This window comes from Lynx rufus, unplaced genomic scaffold (assembly GCF_022079265.1).
Source record: "Lynx rufus isolate CCGP_SWC_20201006 ecotype Redwood Valley unplaced genomic scaffold, mLynRuf1.p SCAF_6, whole genome shotgun sequence".
NCBI lineage: Eukaryota > Metazoa > Chordata > Mammalia > Carnivora > Felidae > Lynx > Lynx rufus.
In genome coordinates this window covers 82,721,677-82,739,645 of record NW_025814878.1, presented here as the reverse complement: position 1 = coordinate 82,739,645, position 17,969 = coordinate 82,721,677, and the positions used below count along the sequence as shown (strand labels likewise).

At 36.9% G+C, this 17,969-nt stretch overlaps 1 protein-coding gene across 1 annotated transcript in view; it reads left to right on the top strand.

Annotated features, from left to right (window-relative positions):
* The window catches only part of COL19A1 (collagen type XIX alpha 1 chain), a 346,749-nt gene that overhangs the window by 296,586 nt on the left and 32,194 nt on the right, over nt 1-17,969 (top strand). The window contains exons 36-42 of the mRNA XM_047102603.1: nt 5,738-5,791; nt 7,250-7,303; nt 9,498-9,542; nt 11,861-11,911; nt 11,997-12,041; nt 12,477-12,503; nt 15,701-15,754. Of these exons, the coding sequence (XP_046958559.1) occupies nt 5,738-5,791; nt 7,250-7,303; nt 9,498-9,542; nt 11,861-11,911; nt 11,997-12,041; nt 12,477-12,503; nt 15,701-15,754 (330 nt within the window). The remainder of the gene's footprint in view (nt 1-5,737; nt 5,792-7,249; nt 7,304-9,497; nt 9,543-11,860; nt 11,912-11,996; nt 12,042-12,476; nt 12,504-15,700; nt 15,755-17,969) is intronic.

The window sequence follows — 17,969 nt, the reverse complement described above, 5'->3', positions numbered from 1 at the left end:
CTGATTCAACTAGTTTAGACCAGCTGCCTACCCCCAGACGAAGGTTCAAAGTCAAATTAGTGTTGAGACGATGGTATAATTTTCTGACTCTAAGCCATGGTGATGCTCAGGATATCATTCTTTTCCTGCATAATTTACCTTAACTCTTAGAAAAACCAATTAGGATGATGAATTGTTGTTAGTTTAAACAGTTTTGATGCTAATAATTCTTAATGAAAGTAAGTAAGCCATCTGGCATATATTAACCTTGATGTTAGTACTGAAAATCATAACAGTATAAAGTAGATCTATTTTTTGAGTCAGAGTTATATTTCACATTACAAATTATCACCATGTGTTATTGTTTTTAATATTGATTCTATTTTAGAAAACTGTGAGAATTGGCTTGCTTTTCTTCAAGTTAAAAATTAAAAAACAAAGAAATACAACATTTATTTTCATCCATAAATAAAGCAGTAAAGGCATTTTATTTTCAAAATAAGAGTTATTGACTTTTGTTTCTTCATGCTTCACAGAAAGTTTCACTAATGTACAAGCCCTATCTCTGATTTTAATAGTCTAACAGCTTAATTTAACTGCCTAGCTCCAAGGAGTAGGCTTTAGAGGAATTGAGAAAGTAATAATAAAAAGATCAGGAAATAATTGGAATTCAGGTTTTTTATAAGTGACTCTAAGTTAAATTTATTAGAAGTTAGTTTTGATTAATTCTACACGATACCTTGCTCTTTTGCTAAACTGAAATCCATCGTTATTATCGTTCCATTATTTTAGTATGTTCTTTCTTTTTATATATATAGTTTTATGCATTTTAATAGCAAACTTACAGGAAGAGCACAGAAGATAGACAACATTAAAAACATGTACTTGCATGTAGGACAACTCAGAAAAGCACAGGGAATGGATGGAATCTACTCTATGATAAAAATGCTACAAATACCTCCTAGTTGCCGTCAATAAGAAATGTACTTGTTTTTAAAAAATCCAAATGCTGGCATTGTCCAGAAAAATTTAACAGATTTATTTATGATTGTTATAAAGTTGAACTGCTAAAACGTGTTTACTGAAATATACTGACTTGCATTAATGCTTTATGTCCTTGCATTTATATTAAAAATTCACACACAAATGAAAATGGAAAAACTGCCAATACCTGATTTCTGTCCCCTATTTTTTTCACTTGCAAGCATATACTTAGGTACCTTTTGACCCCAGAACTACCAGTGACAAGAAGAAGACAATTTTTTTGTAAAGAATGAAATGTTTTCCATCATAGTGGATACTTAAGCATGTTCTCCGTGTACTAGTGGATGTCTTGTGGCATAACTGTTACACATTTGGCATGGATGGCACACAGGTTGTTGTCTTCAAAGAGACCCAGCAGATAGGCCTCACTTGCTTCCTGCAAAGGACCAGTAGCTGCACTCTGGAAGCACAGAAAGGAAGTTTGGGGATCAGAAGTTCAGTGAACTTCTTTTTTTTTTTTTTTTTTTTTTTTTTTTATGAAGTTTATTGACAAATTGGTTTCCATACAACACCCAGTGCTCATCCCAAAAGGTGCCCTCCTCAATACCCATCACCCACCCGCCCCTCCCTCCCACCCCCCATCAACCCTCAGTTTGTTCTCAGTTTTTAACAGTCTCTTATGCTTTGGCTCTCTCCCCCTCTAACGTCTTTTTTTTTTTTTTTCTCCCTTCCCCTCCCCCATGGGTTCCTGTTGAGTTTCTCAGGATCCACATAAGAGTGAAACCATATGGTATCTGTCTTTCTCTGTATGGCTTATTTCACTTAGCATCACACTCTCCAGTGAACTTCTGATAGCATCTGCTTCTGGGAAGTGCCACAGTACCAGGCCTGTAATAATGAGGTTTCTTTACCCCTTCAGTAGAGGGCGCACGCTTACCAGCAGCTTTTGTAGCCCGTTGCTTCCTGGGTACTTTCCCGCCTGCTGTGGATTTGCAGGCAGTCTGCTTTATAGGAGCCCTGGTCCAGAGACCTCCTTACTTACCTCCCTTCTTTGGCTGGAGCTCGGCAAGCTGGAGGCAGCACTGGCCTTAGTGAGCAACTGCAGCTCAGTGGTAACTGCCTACTGTGTTCTTTCTTAAATATAGTACCCGATACCTGTGGGAATGTGTTTTAAGACCCCACCCCCCGTGGATGCCCAAAACTGCAGATAGTGCCAAACCCTATATATACTATGTTTTTTCCTATATACACATACACATGATAAAGTTTAACTTATAAATTAGGCACAGTAGGAGATTGATGATAATAACAAATATTAGAGTAATTATCACATACTCTAATCAAAGTTATGTGAATGTAGTCTCTCCCTGTCTCTAAATATCTTTTTGTACTCTAATCCTTCTTGTGATGATGTGAAATGACAAAATGCCTATGTGAGGAGATGAAGCAAGGTGAATGACGTAGGCATTCATTGTGACATAGTGTTAGGCTGCTGTTGATCTGACAATAAGTCAGAAGGAGGATCACGTGCATCCAGACAGTGGTTGACCGTGGGTAACTGAAACCATGGAAAGGCAAAGTACTGTGGATCTTATGGATTCTTTAACAGAGAGCACACAAAATTTTGCACAAGGCTCTTGTCATATGGAGAATTCCAGCAGGTTCAGAAGGAGATTCTTTTCAGTTGTGTCTTCACTTCCCATGAATAGTAGCAATAAGCCTGAAATATCACACTAGCTCAGTTGAGCCTTTTGGAGGGGCTTTTCCTCCCAGACAGATGGGAAATAAAGAATATTGTCTTGTCTTCTACTTGAACTCAGATACTACCTGAAATTATAATTTATTGATTTATTTAGGTGAATGAAACTTTGACCAAGAATGTGTGCATCCCCAACTGGCCAGCAAACTATGCTATTTTAATATGTACATAACACCTAGTCTTACCAAATCTCAAATGTCTGTTCTGTTAGTGGAAAGATACAGAGGGATACCTCATCTCTTTGAGGACTTCAGTGTAATCTGTTTGGGAACTTAGAGAGAGGAGTTGCCTGTTTGCTCATTGCTCTGAGGAAAGTGACAGTATCCTCTACGTTTTTTGCAGATGTTTCACAACTAAAATGGCAACTTATAAGACACTAATAGAACACGCTCACCACTCATAGAGTGAATTCTTGCTTGGAATGCAGATTTTCCTACAATATTTCAGGATAATAATTGATAAATAGGCCATGAAAAATATTGTCCGCCATAAATTACAGCAATGGAAAAATAAATATTCTTGGTCACAACTAAGCTAGGACTTGCAAAATCAAAATCTCCGTTCAGAGAAGGAACTTAGCTCTAATGACCCTTGAATATCTATGCAATAAATTTTATTTTGGATTTTAGTTTGGCATTATATGCTAAATTGACTCTGCTACTCTTTAATATGTATTTGTCTTCTTTAATGACCATCTTGTCTTCTAAAATTATCTTATTGCCCTTTATGCATCCATAGTAACTTTTACCCTTACTACAAAATTTCAGCTTGTTCAGAGAAAGCTGCTGAGAATGATTTTTTTTTATTTATGGACTAAGGTTTATTTTAAAGTTTAATGTGGTCATCAAAGGTTAATGAGTCCCAAGCTTATAAATTAAACTACCTAAAGACTCACTCAGCATCTCTAGACTGATTCAGTAATGAGACTAAAAGGAGCAAAAAAAAAAAAAAAAAGAATACATATGTACACCCATATCTTATACATGTACATATAGAGAGAATTTTATGGAAATGTAGGTATTTTGAGATAAAGCAATTTGTGGTATGGCATTTATAATCTCCAGACATTTAGAGGTGCCATTTCCAAAGGAAATTTGTTTCTGTTCAAATTTTATAAGCCCATAAATAAGTTAAGGGTGGGGAGTGAAAAGAACCAATACAACATGCCAGTGTGTTCCATCCACACATGTCTAAGCATGCATGTGTGCATGTGGGTGTGTGCACGTGCGCACACACACACACACACACACGCAGCATTGCCAGTGAGGATGATATCATCCTGAAGAAAGAATATATCCACATTCTTTAACATAAGCATACATAAGATTTTTCCTCAAAGTCTTATTTCATGAGGAATTTCAGCATGTTCAAGGAGATTCTTTTCAATGTTTCTTCATGTCATATCACATGAAAAAACCTGAAGTAACAAATGACCCCATTTAGCATTAGATGGACAATCTGGCAGAACTTGGTCATTGATCGCACTGATGCAAAAACCTTGACTCTATAGAACCTTGGTCCTGTAGAATCTCATAAATAAATATGCAGTAGTTTTTCCATGGTCAATCTAATATTTATAATGTGTATAAAAATGCATGTTTCATCACAGTTAAAGGTAAAAGAGCTTTGTTATAACAGTGAATGGCTTGGCAATGTAAAAAGATAACTCAGCAAAGAAAATTAAATCCTGAAAGTGTTATCATTCAATCTAGACCTTGATACATCATATGTTTATCTGAAATAACAAAAGGGTATTTAAAAGTACATATTTCTAATTATAGAAGTCACCTGAGTTTTATTATAGAAAATTTGTGAAATACACAAAAGCACTAAAAAAATAAAAGTTATCCCTATGTGTACTGCTCAGGGAGGGCTGTTGGTAATAGTAATATTATGATCTATAATCCCAAAGCTCAGAAGCCTCTGAAAACCTTGGAAATGTTTCTGTAATTTTCAGGAAATTCTTTTGGCAGTCAAATATGACCTGAAATCATATGCAGCTGATCTATTTATCCTACTTGATAAAAATTTCATGTTTTGCTACAGAAATATTTGTATGTTTATTAGAGGGTGCTGCCGCAGGTGCACTGGGAGTGTTTCATAATATCTAATGTTAGCACTGTGTTATTTTTATTAAAAAATCAGAAAATTCAGAATTCTGAAACAAATATGACACCAATTGAACCTTCTAGCATTCTCATCTTTTGTGAAGTGCCTGTATAACTTTTAATAATTTAAATGTTACTCTATGTAACATTTTGTAACTTTTATTTTCCTATGTTAGCCAGTAGTTTGATGAAACATGATTTTAATAGTTGCAAAATATTTTATATTATTTTACATAGCTTATTTAACTAATATTTTGTTGACACACTTGGTAAAAGAAAAAAATTAATTACAGAAGCTAACAGTTAACATTACCAGCTCTTCTTCGAATATATAAATATATCAGTATCTGAAACCCTACCCAGTATCATTAGCATTATTCTACAACTCCGAGAAGGAGAAGGAGGGGATATTCATTCACTTTTATGCTTAAGCCATTAAAGGGTTCTAAATTTAAATTCACTGATGAGCCAAATTTCTTCTTATAATGAACTGTTCAGCTAAACTAAATATTATATCATAAAACATATTCCATTTTTCCACTAGCTGAATGAAGCATTAGTGTAATCGTGTATTTCTTTGATGGCATTCTGCCAATCTGAAATGTGTATGGCCATGCTTAGCAGTGCCAGAGTCTCAGTGATGCTATTGTTGATGGGGTGGTTCTGTGAGATCAGAAATGCTCTATGAATCACCAAACACATTAAATTAAGTTTGCTGCAGATTCCATGTCATGGCATTTTAGCTGGCCATCCTTACCCTTTGAAAAGCAGGTATTTGTATCTATCATCTATACCATGTTTTCAGCCAACATAGATGTTTAATTTCAATAGTCAAAATATTTGATCAACTGAAATGCCTTGCTTCTAACTATGGAACAGATTTTATGATAGGAACTATTTCTTCTAGGGTCTTCAAGGAATTCCAGGCCTTCCAGGTGCTCCAGGCCCCACTGGACCCCCTGTAAGTATTCACTAAAGCTATTCCATTCACAGTTCCCATCCGCTGGGATGATGCAAGGTGAACTAGATTCCACGTTGCCTTTTGTTCTCTGTGTGTCTATGTAGATTATCCAGCTGTTGCCTAGAAAAATAGCATCCCATGTCTCAAGTTTTCATTTAGTATTACTTAAGGCTGCTCAGGTTCATAGAGATTTGTCATCAGAATTCTATGAGAGTAGAAGCAGTCTGTAATTAAGCTAGTCTATTTGAATAGAAGTTATATGTAAAGGAGCATTCTATTTTTTATTTATAATTTTTCATCATTAACCTTTGTAAGAGATATTCAGATGTTTACACCCTTACTTTCTTAAGCACCATAAACTAAGAATATACATTTTTAAAGGGAAAAAGATGGGCCAAAGATTATCAGATTCAATTTATTTTTTGCCTATTTATCCATTAAAATACCATCTACTTTAGATAACACCTTTTTTGCACTGTCCTTCAAACACAACATCGTGGTCTTTGTTTATACTGTTTTCCTAAAAACTGTTCACCTAAACTAAATATTATATAATAAAGCATATTCCATTTTTTCCACTAGGTGAATATCTCTTTTCCTTCCTTACTTGCTAAGCCCAACCTGTCACTAATGTGCTGTCGAGTGTAGAGTGGCCTGTTAAAATACAGGACAGCAGTCATATTTGAATTTCATATAAATAAATAACGGTTTTAGCATAAGTTGGTCCCAAATGTTGTATTTTTATTTGCTAAATCTAGCAACCCTACTCAAGTCTCAACTTCTCCAGCAATTCATTTGAGTTCCCATGCAAATTGTATTTCCCACATGAGTAGGCATGTGATCATGTTCCTTTGTGTTGTAAAGCATAGGTTCGCCATAATTAAAATCTTATCATTTATGCCTTCACCACAGTTGTATAGAACAAACCTGGTTTTAAATTTTACATTAAAATTAAAAGTTAAGAGAAGAGCTGTGAAAAGAACCGTGGTTATTTTCACTATCCATTCTCAAAGAAGAATTAAAATTAAATTATATTTTCCATTGGTAGGATACAGATCGCATAACTTAATATGCACGTTGTTAATTCTACCGCGTCTTCAAGTATTTAAAATGTTGATCGCTACCAAAATTATAGCTCGTTTAGGAAGGCATAATGTTATGTAAATTGCCATTTAAACAGCAAGGCTAAATTCTTAAATGTATCAAAAGGTTCCAATTAAGGTCATTAAATGTGGTTGGCCAAGGTGAAAAAGCGACCACAAATACAAATTTTACCCTTGCAAGGGCTTATCAGCAGGATACAGCTGCTGTATCAGCCTGAAGACATATAAGCTTATAGGACTGATTTAATTAGGATCAAATGACCTTCAAAACATATCAGTTTTAGCAACCAACTTCCAATGCCTTTTGGCCATTTAGTTGTTTTTTGTGTAACAAACTTGGTTTTGTGTTTTACAGGGCTTGTTAGGAAGAACTGGACATCCTGGCCCCATGGGAATAAAGGGTGACAAGGTACAGAGGAAATGCCTCACTTACTCTCTCAACTGGGGCTTGGGGGATGGCAAGGTGAGACCATTCACAGAGAGATCTGTAAAATCAAGCAAAGCCTGAAAGTAGGAATAATGTCAGGGAATAGTTACTCTGGTAGGGGGCTTGAAGGGACATACACACAAAAATTGGTCTGAATACAGGTTCCTAGGGAAAAAGAATGAATAGAACACTGGTGCCATATAGTAAAAGTCCAAGCTGGATTCGGGGTCCTGGCATCTAGCTATGTACGAGGATGGAGTGGGGGAAGCCTTCTGAAGAGGTGCAGGTAAGATGGTTTGTATCAGGAACTCCAGCCACAGGTACCAAGGCTTCAGACAGCTCCCTGAGAAAATCTGGAAGTTCTGTCCTTTGAGAGTCATAGGGGAAATTCACTAAGGAATTAGGACACTTGTTTTCTGGGGAGTCCAGTTGATTGGACAGATGGGTTGCTATGGTCAGAGGAGTCTCAGGCAGAAAGACCACAAGGCTTCATATGTTTACCCACTTTAGGTCTAAATCGGCTCCACACTGTAAATCCAGACACAGCCAGCCAACAAGTGAAATAAGATTAGGTACTCAAATGAGGGGAGTAAGAATCAAGAATCCACGTAAGCTACTCAGGTGGCTTCTACCCTGAAATGACCAAAATGGGGCATAGTGGCATCAAGAAGCAAAGGAATTCAAAAAAAAAATTTGAAAGGAGCCATGTGTTTATTTTAGATAGTCTCTGCACATTTTTTTCTGATAGTCTTCCCAAGAAGCTTGCCCAACCCCACCAGCCTTTTTTCTCTGTTCTCTATGGAAATTATTCAGAGATTTGCCTTTTGAAGTTAATGGGAATTCCACACTGAGATGAGCTTTGGGGCACAATCAAGGATGAAAATATGACTTTTAATTGTGCCAGGAAAAAAAAGTCTTTTCAACAGGCACATATTTTTCCTTGTTTGTTGTGCTTTCATAGTTCATGAGAACTATGACATAATTCCCTGGAGGACATTGCTAGCAGTCACCAGCAGATGACATGTCTTAGAGAGCTAGCCACCATCAAAGCAGTTTGGGGAAAGATACAATATACTTGTTGTCACTCATTCTCAGGCAGATACATTGCAATAAAAACTTTACAGTTTATTTTCATTGATATACAAATAGTTTTTATGACACTTTTTTTTTGTTACTGGAAGAAAGTGGGGAGATTGGAATGAAATCCTTCATCAAATTCATGGATATGAACTGAAATCCCTCAAAATTTGGGGGCATTATAGGCAGGAATTTTACTGTCTCTGGATTCTTTTTTAATTAACCGTTTCTTGCCATTCCCATGACATTAAGGGACTTAAAGATTTTATGAGGCTATTATTCTAAAAGAAAAGCACAGTTACAGGAAGAACTGGTTAAAGGCATCAAAGGGACCATAATATCTTTGCTTAATATGGATCCGTAAGCATTGTATGTTTTATAAAAATAAAAGTGAAATCCATTTTTCAGGTTTCAGCTTGAATTCATTTTTCACAATTCCATTTTTAGTCTTCTTCTCCTGTAAGCAGAATGTCTGAGGCTGTTTAAACTTTAAAGAACATTTTCCTTAAACAATGTTGTACCACAGTCACTTCTGTTCAACGGGATGTGCCTGACTTGGTTGTAAAGTCTAATATTACCTTAGGGAGTGAAAGAAGTTTCTCCTCCCGCAAGACACAACACAGGGTGTGATTTTCTACTTTAGTCAGATTATATGGATGGTCCTCTGGTTCCCCAAAGATGAAGGTGGTAGAGATGAGGCTGAAACTGAGGGGCTGACCCTGGAAGGCATATCCCCAAGCCTGTCCCTGCTTGGAAGTATGCTACTCTGCACCCCGACAAGGACAGAATTTCCCCAGCTACACTTAAAGTCTAGGGCAGGATCACCCAGGCAGCCTAGCTCCATCTAAAAATAAGCTTGATCCCTGGGGCCCACACACTGGCAATCCGAACGGGTATGGGAAAAGGCATTCACCTTTCCTGTGGTCTGGGAATGTATTTTCCCAGGTGAAAAAAAGGCCAAGCTGAATAAGACTTTGCAAGGCTGAAACAAAATCATATTGATTTTAGAATACAGCTCTCTGAGCAAGCACAATCTGGTTCATAAACTTGGTGTAGAAATGTGTAAACCATTGATTTTTGGTCTCTATATCCCTTGCAGGGCAGTGAGGGACCCCCTGGGAGACCCGGACCACCTGGACCGCCTGTGAGTTACTTCAGGTTTAAAACTTAAATTCATATATGTTAGTAACTCAGAGGTCAGACTACATTTAGATATTCTCAAGGACAAAAGTTGTCTGATACATATGTGTGTGTGTGTATATACATATATATCAACTTTTATATATGTATGTGTGTATATATATTATATATATACATATGTGTGTGTATATATATGTATATATGTATATATATGTGTATATATATGTGTGTATACACACACACACACATAGATATATAAATGATAGCCAATGAAGCTTTGGGGAGACCTGATTTTTCCCCTTTAGTGCAGCCCTAATATGCAGTGCTCAGATTTGCATGCTACGGGCATCCCTACTCTGGACTCTGGAGACCTGAGTGTGTGCCCTGACTCTCCACTTCCTACCTGAGAGACCCTGGGAGAGTCATTTAACCTCAATGAGCCTCAAACAGAAAAAAGGGGCTTTAAAAAGAGCTCCCTTCTGGCTATGTGAGTTGGTACAGAATTTGGTGTTATGCTATATGTGTTCATTATCATCCACGATGTCTGAGATGCAGAGAAATTCTATTTATATAGCACATAGCAAATAAAATGTACAAGAGCCATCAATGTTTTCATGCCTGCGATTGAGACAGATGTGCACTTTGTCAGGGAGACTGTGGAGAGGAGAGGTACCACTCTCCGTAGCAAGTCTGCCCTCATGTGGGGCCACGCTTAAATCACAGCAGAGCTTTGGTCCAGGCCAAATGTTCTTTTCCACCCTACCTCACAGGAATATTTTAAGAAACCAAACTCACCTAAGAAGGGACAGAATTCATCTTTCTGAAGGCAAGAAAGATATGTTATTAGGCTGCATGCAGTCACACACTTTATGCACATAAATAAGATTTTCACTCTGTTTTCTTAACTCTGTTCATTTTGTTCACTTGCCTTTTCCCTTGACAAAGAAGCAAGGTACAAAGCATTTGGGGCTCAAATCCTAAAATTCACTCCCTCTCCTGTGGACATAACAATCAAAATTAGCATGAGTTCACAAAAGGGACCTATATTTTACATGGGGTTAGGAAATCTTCTTCCCCCTGAATTCTTCAAAACTATTCACTGTTCAAGATAAGTTACATATTGTCTCTTATGAGAAACCTTCTCTGGAAATCTCAGACAAAAATATCTTTCATCTGACAAGGACTCAGCACACTAAAATACAGTAGACATTCAACAATTGTCAAATGAGTGAGTGAAATAATAAAGGAATAAATGAATGGAACATTTTTCCTTCCATCACTAGTGTGTTGAAGATGTATGCAAATCCCATTCACTGAACACCATTGGCCACCATCACCCAAAAACAATGAAATGATGGCTTCTTCAGTTTTGTAACTGAAATGTGGAAATCACAAAAGGGAAAAATGCAGGTTGTTGATTCTTTGGGAAATTTTTAAAAGAAGGATAAAAGGCCCCAGTTAAAATTTTATATGCAAATTTTGCCTGAATGCCAAAATGTATGAATTTTTAAAATGTATTTATTATTTGAAAGAGGGAGAGAGAGAATCCCAAGCAGGCTCCGAGCTGTGAGTGTGGAGCCCAACTCCGGGCTCGATCTCATGACTGTGAGATCATGACCTGAGCCAAAACCAAGAGTCGGATGCTCAACCGACTGAGCCACCTAGGCGCCCCCAAACTGTATGATTTTTTAGATTCTCAATTTAGTTATCTTTCTGTTAGTTACCAGGGGGCTTTCTATTCACAGGTCAGATTTATTAGGAAGTTCTTATTCCCTTTTGTTCTACAGAATATATTTTTGTAGAAACATCCACAAAGGGTTGTGAGTAACATCATTTCCCCCATTTACTTTAATTTTCTACTTACTATGAAGAGACCATAGAAAAAAATTACTTTTCAGTAGCCAAATTGCTCCCTGTTCACATCTTCATCAGCACTACCGTGTTATAGCCTGCAGGTCACCGGGCTGTAAACAGTGAGCATAAATTGGCAATTCAGAAACTGAATTTTAATGAGCAAATAGTATTTTCCTCTGAATGCATTAGCGTCTTATCTGTCAGACCCGAACATTAATCACACCCTCACTGAAAGTCTCTCTGTGCTCCAGGTACAGCTCACATTCCTTTCCATTCCCCACACACCGCCCCCCACCACACACACACATTTTCTTTTGAAAAGCCAACAATAGAAACTTGGTTTTATTATACTTGTAGCATTAAACTCCCTTTCTAAAGTAAAATCGGAGAAATATCATTTGGTAAAAAGATAAAAGATAGACTATTAAGTTAAAAAAGAATAATTCTTTATCTCATCGCTTTCCTAAGGGTGTACCATTCAATGAAGGAAATGGAATGAGCAGTTTATATAAAATCCAGGTATTTACTTTTGTAATTATGTAAAATTATTTTCCAGTGATGAGTTGCTGTAAATTGTTCTCACTGTGTTCTTTCTTTTTTGAAGGGAGGTGTGAATGTTCCCAGTTTTCCGGGCCCCCCTGGCCCCCCTGTGAGTACAGCTGTTCATTACCAAGTATACTTTAGCTGAATAGCCACAATAAGTAAACGAACAACTCCTAAGTTCACTGAAAAAAATACATGTTACAAATATAACCAAAATCTTATGCAGTAGGAAATAAATGATAACCAATTTAATAAATAGAGCAAACATACACAGCCTAAATCACGAAAAACAGCATTCTGCATGGTGGTGTCACTTTCTGGATTGTACATCTAAGAACAAAATCAGTGTCCAAGCAGTCACGCTCGTGGGGGTTCCATCAAGTTATGTTTCTTCATCTTATTCTTCAAATCCAAACCGTAGCAAAATAAAACCTGCAGATATTTCCTGTGTATAAAACAAATTGTATTAAAATGCTCTACATTCTATAATTTTGCTTTTCCATCATTATTTTCAAAGTGACTTCCCATGTTTTTCTTGTAGGGCCCAAAAGGAGACCCTGGCCCAGTGGTATGTATGTTCCCATGCTTTGTGTCATTTAAAAAATAAGTCTTTATTAAAGTTTGAACAAAGAGCATCCGGAAAAGATGGCCTGTCTTCTCAGATGTTCATCAGTTAACATGTTGGAAGCAGGAGGCAAGAAACCAAGGAAATACCAGCAATGTGTTCATTTTTAAGATGCTTTGGTCTTGATGCCACTGCCTTTGGCATTTGTCTCTTTTATTAGGATACTTTCAGAATCGCCCTGTGATGGAGGAAGGCACGAATGCAGTTCCTAATAAATGGAGCACGTTTTTCTGCTAGCATTATTTTGATGGTTAACTCAGTGTTAGGTAGATTGTGGAAGAGAAATACTTACTGGAAAGGAATTCCTTAATATGTACCCAGCCTCTCCCTACCCCTCCCCCCAAAAAGAAAGGGACTGTGTGTTTGCTTTGAATGTCTTAGGCAGTTATTCTGTAGGAAATGCAGTATGCTGTCATAAACCTGCTTATTAGGTGTATCAGGAGGTTAACACTCAGCACAGGAAGAAGAGATCATGTCCCCAGCTACCCAGAGGGTAACAGTTGTTCTCAAGCATCCTTCTCAGCCACGGAGCATCATTCTGAAGGTTCTGCCAAATTTATTAGATTCCCTTTATTCCTTGGTAGTTTTTCCTGTCATGTTCTTCTCAAGCATATGTCCTTGAATATGTTCTCTCATATTGCACTTGTGTTAACATTTTAACCTTGATTTATACAGTATGCCTGAAAGTCAGATACGCCTGAAACTGAAATAAAGTTTTCAAATTATTTTCCATTGTCATGTGAAAAAAATTAAGTCCCTTTCATTACAATACAGTTTAGTAAAACTAGATGAGTAAATTTTAAAGACCACAAGAAGCATACAAGGTAATCTTTGCATATCTAAATATATTTTCAAAGGACATGCATTGAAGCACATATATTTTGTTATTGGCCAACATATATTAAGAGCCAGTTTTACCTCTGAAAGCATAATTTCAATTTAGATAGTACCAGTTTCTGAACCCCAATCATGTAATTTAGAAGTTTCCTTTGTTTTCTTATTCATGTAGCCCCCCTTTTATCTGTTAACAATTTTTATGCTTTCGCCAATCATATCCTCCACTCTAACTTCAAATTTCTTTTATCTTGTTGATAAAAGTTTCTTCCTGGTCTTTCCCTCTCATACTGACTCACAGCCCCTCTGAATCATGTAGAGGCACCTAGACTTCACACTGACTTTTCTGGAATATTCTTTCAAGTTTTTCATTAATAATTGCATACCAAGGTCATAACATATTTTTAAAAGTATTATAATAAAGAATAAGTTGTAATTCACTTGGATTGGAAAACAGGTAGCAACAAAAATATACACAGATTTGAGTAGACTTTGAAGGAATTAAGCTTCAAATTTCTTAGCTACAACAAAAGATAAAGGATAAAAACTGACTGAAGGATGTTCCTTGTTTTTAGAGATATGATTTAAGTGGGTGAAGCAAAAACAAGAAATCTGGAATATAATGAAATAAACACTGTGTAAACCCTCAGGTTTATCTTACATATACCCTTGAAATGATTCTTTGGGCCCTCTGTCACTACTACCATGCACCTCCCTTCATTTCACACCAGTTGTCCCCTACAGAGAAATAATACTTTCTTACCATAAAAATAAGCCAGGAATGGTAGAATTATAGGTCAGAGTAGAAAATGAAAAAGTCACTTGGCAGTGGGGGGCGGGGGGAGAGATTTACTCTTCGGCATCCTTCGTTTGCCATGATGGTAAATGTACACCACTGTTTCTAATCTTCTCAGTAAACCTTTATAGAAAAAAATTACCCTTAATTGAATTTATCTTCTGAGGTTCCCCGTTTAATTCCTTTGGTATTTAATTTATAAGCAGCTTCAATTAAATATTTAATTATTAAGTACTTTCAAATAAATATTGATTGATTGGGTGACCACCTTCCTCTGTCCTAAGGACTGTTGAGAATGTAAACAAAGAGAATCAAAAAGCTCATTTCCTTTGTCAATAACCCAGGACCTCTTTTACAGAGCTTTATGCAGAATAGAATCTGAACATCTTTTTTTTTTTTTTCGTCTGATTGACAGGTTACATATTAGTGGACCTTTAAAAAGATTTCTAAGGCATGAGAAGTATCAAGTCATCTGCCTGTTCATTAAGTATTCTGTAATAAGGACAGTATCATAAATAATAATGGAAGTTGGAGCCTTTGTCATATTTTGAAGCAGAGTAGAATTATGCATGCAAAAATATACTTACAGAGAATGAAAGCTCCTTTTCTATGTGATTATGTTGAAAACATCCAGTGTCCTAAGAAAATATTTGCAGTTAACATTAATTCATTAACAAGGATGTATCAAACAACTACCTACTTTATCTCTCTTAATTTAAAAGCCTTAATGTTTATTTGCTCAAAGTTTGCAGTGTCCTTCACCTAACTTTTCTTTTTCTTTTTCAATATATGAAATTTATTGTCAAATTGGTTTCCATACAACACCCAGTGCTCATCCCAAAAGTAACTTTTCTAAATATATTCCTTGAGAACCTGCAGTCTCCAGTTGGCCTCGGACCATCCACTAGAATATGTAAAATATTTGTTTTAATGGAAATGCTTACCTATCTTCTCCCAGTGACCCATGAGCTTGAGCTATAACTTTTAGAATCACCGGAGATGCTGCTTCTGGGCCACCCTCTGAAGCATTCACAATTCATGTCCTGCTGTGGAGAATACTGAAGGATGGTCAACTTTACTATCAGACCTTCATCTTCCTCTGCTCTTAAGGAGTTTAGCCATATTCTCTGGTCATCTAGCATCCCTGGGTACCTCACAAATAGGCAAACTTCATTAAAGCCCAGCCTTTCCTTTAATTCTTATTGAAATTGGCATTATCACTGACTAGAGGGATTTGTTCTAATTAGATTCTTAATCAGAATAAAAATAATTAATCAGAAATTATATTCATACTTCTCCAGGGACTAACTTAATCCTCAAACTGTTTACAAACACCAAATGCAAGAATGCAGATGTTTGAAAATAGAGCATACAGATTACTTGCTAAATTGCTAATCCGTGTTTGAGAGGATACTTTTTTGGCAAACAAAAAAATCTTTGTGTTTGAAACCAATGCTTAAAAAACTTTATTGGTCATTGTTTCTGAATTTCCTATGTTCATATTTAACAGGGAGAACCTGGTGCAATGGGGTTGCCAGGACTAGAAGGATTTCCAGGTATAAAGGTAAGTACAGGGGTTAAAAATGGCACAGATTCAGCATTCAAAAATGTTTATTGAGCACCTCCTGTTGGACCAGGAACTGTTTTAGGCTTAGATACCTAAGAATACAAAACAGACAAAAATCTCTGCCTTCGAGGAACTTACTTTTTAGGAAGGGGATACAGAAACTAAAATAAACATAAATAAATAATAAATGTTGGTAAGTACTGTGGAAAGAAGGAGAAAGAAGAACCGGTTAAGGGGGCTCACGTGTGCTAAAGGAGAGGGGTCTGTAAATAAGAGTCTGAGAAAGCAAGATCTGAGCAAAGACTTGAAAGCATGAGGGGGAGATAGCCAAGTCCCCTCAACCCTGAAAGAAGAATCTAGTGTATAGCATGGTGATGATAGGTAGTAATACTTTACCATCTACTTGAAATTTGCTAAGTGTTCTTACCACTACGTGAGGTGATAGAGATGTTAACTAGCTTAATTTTGGTGAATATTTTACAGTGTATGAATATATCAAATCATTAAGCTGCATACCATAAATGTATACAATTTTGTGAAACAGTAAATAGCAGGTCTAAATGCCCTGAGACGTGAGCATTGCTGCTACACCAAAGGAGAGCAGGGGAATGAGGGAAAGAGAGAGTGGTAGATGAGGTCAGAGAGGTAGGGGTAGAAGTAAGGTGTAGCCAGCCATGTGGTCACACAAGGCAATGCTACTTAAAATGTAGCCAGAGAGGACCAGTGCCAGTCTGCAAATTCTGTTATAGATCCTGTGGCAAGGTAAGTATAGATTGAGAATAAGTATTTAAAAACTTGTCTAGCAATTTAACTTTGCTGTGATATTCAAACATGTTATCAGTAAACTCACCTTGGTTCAAGATGTATTAGAACATAGAGGCACCTGGGTGGCTCAGTCAGTTCAGGGTGATAGGCCTGCAGGTGGAAAGCGAGAGTGGAAGCAGGCAAGCCTATTAGAAGACTATTCCCATAGTACAGGTTGGCTCAGATCAAAGTAGAAATGGTGGAGATAGTGAGGAGTGGCTAGAATCTGGATATACTGGGAAGGTAGAACCAAATAAGAGGAGTCAAGGATGACTCCCAAGTTTTTTGACCTGAGAAACTGGCATGATGGGGAAGTCATCACCTGAAATGAGGAATAGGCAGAGGCTGTGTAGACAGGGTGAGGATGATCAGTGTAATTTTGGACATGAGGTCAAATTTGGCAGTATCTACTAGAGAGAAAAATAGAAGTAGTGAGTAGGCAACACAATATGAAGTCATGGAGTTTGAAAAAGGAGTCAGTGGAGCATGCTGGGATATCTATATGCTTGGAACAACCAAGTTTAAAACCAGAAGACTTGATAAGATCACCAGGGGAATGACAGTAGATTTCATAAAAGAGGAAAGGACCAAGGATGAGCCCTGAGGCCTCCAACATAAAGGGATCAGGAAGAAAAGAAAGAATGACCAAGGGAAACTGAGATGAAATGACCAGGAGGTAGGAGGAAAACTAGGTGTCCTGAAAGCCAAGCGAAGATAATGTATCAAAGTAAAGGGAGTGATCACTTGTCTCAAACACTGCAAATAGGTCAAGTATGATGGGGATGGGGTCAAGTAAGATGGCCAAGTATTAACCATTGGATTTATCAATATAGAGGTTTAGCAATAATAATTATTACTTCATTATTTTGGTAGGAGCAACTGTTGGATTTGAATAGATTTAAGAGAGAATAAGAAAAAAGAATTAGAGAAAGCAAATACAGTATAAACAATGATCAAGGAGTTTTGCTGTAAAGGAAAGCAAAGAAATGGGCTGGGGGCTGCTGGGGGAAGTAGGGTAAGTTTTATAAAATGGATTTTAGGAATGGACCATAGAAATATCATAATAGTCATATGCTAAAGGAATAATCCAGTAGAAAGGGTCAGGGGAGTGATGATATAGGAGGAGAGGGGAGAATTTCTGGAATGACATTCTAAAATAGCTAAAATAAAATGGGAACTAATATATAAATAGAAGGTTTGGCTTCAGAGAGGAAATGAATAGTTGATCTATGGTAACAGGTGGAAAAAAGAGTATAGGGATACAGATGCTGATACATTGGAAGAAGAATTGGTTGGGGTCTGTAGAGTTCTTTTCTGATTGATTAAATTTTCTAAGAGATGGAGGAAAAAGTTCATCATCTGAGAGTGAAGTTGAGTGAGAAGAGGTTGGAGATTTAAGGAGAGGGTC